The following is a 2,325-nucleotide window of genomic DNA, read 5'->3' as shown; positions in this document are numbered from 1 at the left end:
CTGTTATATTCTTGGATATTCATTATGCAACTTCACTGCTGCACCGAAAATGTCTCGTACTAGATTCAATTCAGATCTATATTGCGAATGTCTTTCTATTGTAGTTGAACTTGTGCTTGTTCTTATTATCTACTTAACATCGTTTGTATTCATTTCAGACCAAACCAATTACAGTTTAATTTCAGTAAAATCAAAGAAGTCCACGCTTGTATTCTTTTCTACAATGCTTCTTCTCATCGGAAGAGTCATTAACTTTGCAGATTTTAGCCCTTTCAGAACCCCTAGGCTTTTGAATATGGGCTTTATTATGATTGTTTCTTCCTGTTTTATACTCTTCATCTCCGTACTGCTGTCGTTTGTATTTGACGTCAAGTGCATATGCAGCTTCTTTGCTTTTGAAAGACTTGATAGATCTGAATGCATCGTTCTATTTTCCACTATGCTTCTTTCATTTTTGACACTCTTTATACCTTTTAAAACCTTGTTGAAAAAGATCAGTGGATCTTGATGTGATCACTAGACGATGTTCTCCAAATCTTTTAGAAAGCATTCCCAATTGTTGAGTTAAATTTTATAGATGAAGTTTTTTCATGCACGTCTTAACGATTTGCTATTTTTTTAGTATTTGTTATGAATGTTAAAACCGAATATTAAATAAAAAGAAGATAAGTAACCTATTCGCCAAAGAAGTTTAAAAGAATCCTGCTGATCCTTTATCTCTACTCCTTTAATTGTATTGGAAATAAACTATTCAAATGTGTATATAATCAAATGGGCAGTTGATGTGTTGTATTAAGCTTACATGCAAGACTGATATTAAAACTGATCCAATGTAGTGATCATCTTTAACATTAGCTCAAGAACTATTTGCTTTATAACGAAATTCGCTTAAATTTATGATGATTACTATGTGTTTTAAGAGTACTTGACCTAAAATTAACAATAGCCTTTATTGTAAATGGTCTAGCTGTCTATAATTATGTCTTCCAAATTTTTCAAAAAATTTACCCCTTAGAATGGTGTCAACACTACAGCAGTCGATTAACTTTGTTGCTAGAACCCACATTTCTGATTTGAAAAATGCGTTCTACAATCTTTTGACATTCGGGATGTTTTATGTTGTTTGCAGGCTGTCTAAAAGGATGGAAATCATTCTAAAAACATCTCCCGCTATTCTTTCCGAAGCTAATTGCGTTTTGCTAGAGGATCAATATGGCCAATATCAAATCGTAATGGTTAAGAGAATACCAACCAGAAACACACTTGTTCTCTCCAGATATATCAAAGATCACTGCTGTACCATCCTGGACACCTGCTATGGAAGATTCATCTACGATTACAAATTGGACAAGTTTGTTATTCCATCCTATATCTTCAATGTAAAGAAATCATTTGATGATGTTTATCAAAGTTATATTATGAAAAGCAAAGAAGAAGAAAGAACAGAAAACTATGAGAAAACAATAATATTTGGAAAAAATGAACTAGGCATGCAAATTCCAGAGCTATCAGAGATATTCTTAAACCAGCTTTTTGATCCCTTAGTTCTCTGGGAAATCATCTCGCTAATCATTTGGATTAGTATTAATTATATAATATATGCTTCAGTTGCAAGTATAATCTTTACGGCAATGTTTGTGATTGAAATTAATAGAGAAATTAAAAATAGAAACGCACTGCTCAGGAGCTTAAGGGTATCAAATGTTAGGGCGCTGAGAGAGGGCGCTTTCAGATCTGTTCCAGAGTGCGACATTCTGCCTGGAGACATCGTTTACATTGACACAACCGACAACTTCACCTGTGATGTAGAGATATTGAAGGGAGATGTAATAACCGATGAGAGTTTCTTGACGGGGGAGGCGGTGCCCATTTGCAAAGGGATTGGATCGATTGTGTACTCTGGAACTAAAGTCATAAAGTCCACGTCTTCTTCTGTCTCGTTGAATAACACAAAGCTTGAGAAGTTGGTAAGAGTTAAGAATCTTACGCGCTCTAAGGCCTCATCATTTGTTGCTCCAGTATCAAGTTTTGACCAGACCGATAATTCTGCTATTGGTATTGTTTTAAAAACAGGCAAGAAAAACTAAAAGAGGAATACTTTTCAAAAATTTAACAATAAAGAAGCCGTCAACAAATGAATTCAATACTCAAAGCTTGGTTGTCATCCGGTACTTAATTGCCTTTTCCCTCATGCTTCTGCTAATATTTATGGCCTATCTCTATTTTAGAAAGGTTCGTGTCACAAAGGTAATCCGATATTCATTTGACCTTTCATTTACATTTTTTTCGCCTGCTCTGTATACTTCACTTGAGCTTGGCGCGCAG

The 2,325-nt window shown here is 34.7% G+C and overlaps 2 protein-coding genes across 2 annotated transcripts; both read left to right on the top strand.

The window, feature by feature from the left end:
* Window position 1: 1 nt before the first annotated feature.
* On the top strand, window positions 2–508 carry VICG_01427 (uncharacterized protein; the record flags this gene model as incomplete). Its single annotated transcript, XM_007604811.1, has 1 exon — window positions 2–508. A coding segment is annotated over one exon (507 nt), but the record flags the coding sequence as incomplete, so codon positions are not given.
* Window positions 509–1,016: 508 nt separating this feature from the next.
* On the top strand, window positions 1,017–2,087 carry VICG_01426 (HAD ATPase, P-type, family IC; the record flags this gene model as incomplete). Its single annotated transcript, XM_007604810.1, has 1 exon — window positions 1,017–2,087. One exon carries the CDS (start codon window positions 1,017–1,019, stop codon window positions 2,085–2,087), a length of 1,071 nt encoding a protein of 356 aa, XP_007604872.1.
* Window positions 2,088–2,325: the final 238 nt, after the last annotated feature.

This window comes from Vittaforma corneae (genome assembly GCF_000231115.1).
Source record: "Vittaforma corneae ATCC 50505 unplaced genomic scaffold supercont1.13, whole genome shotgun sequence".
Lineage (NCBI taxonomy): Eukaryota > Fungi > Microsporidia > Nosematidae > Vittaforma > Vittaforma corneae.
The sequence above is the reverse complement of the archived record's forward strand: the minus strand, read 5'-3'. Positions and strand labels throughout refer to the sequence as shown.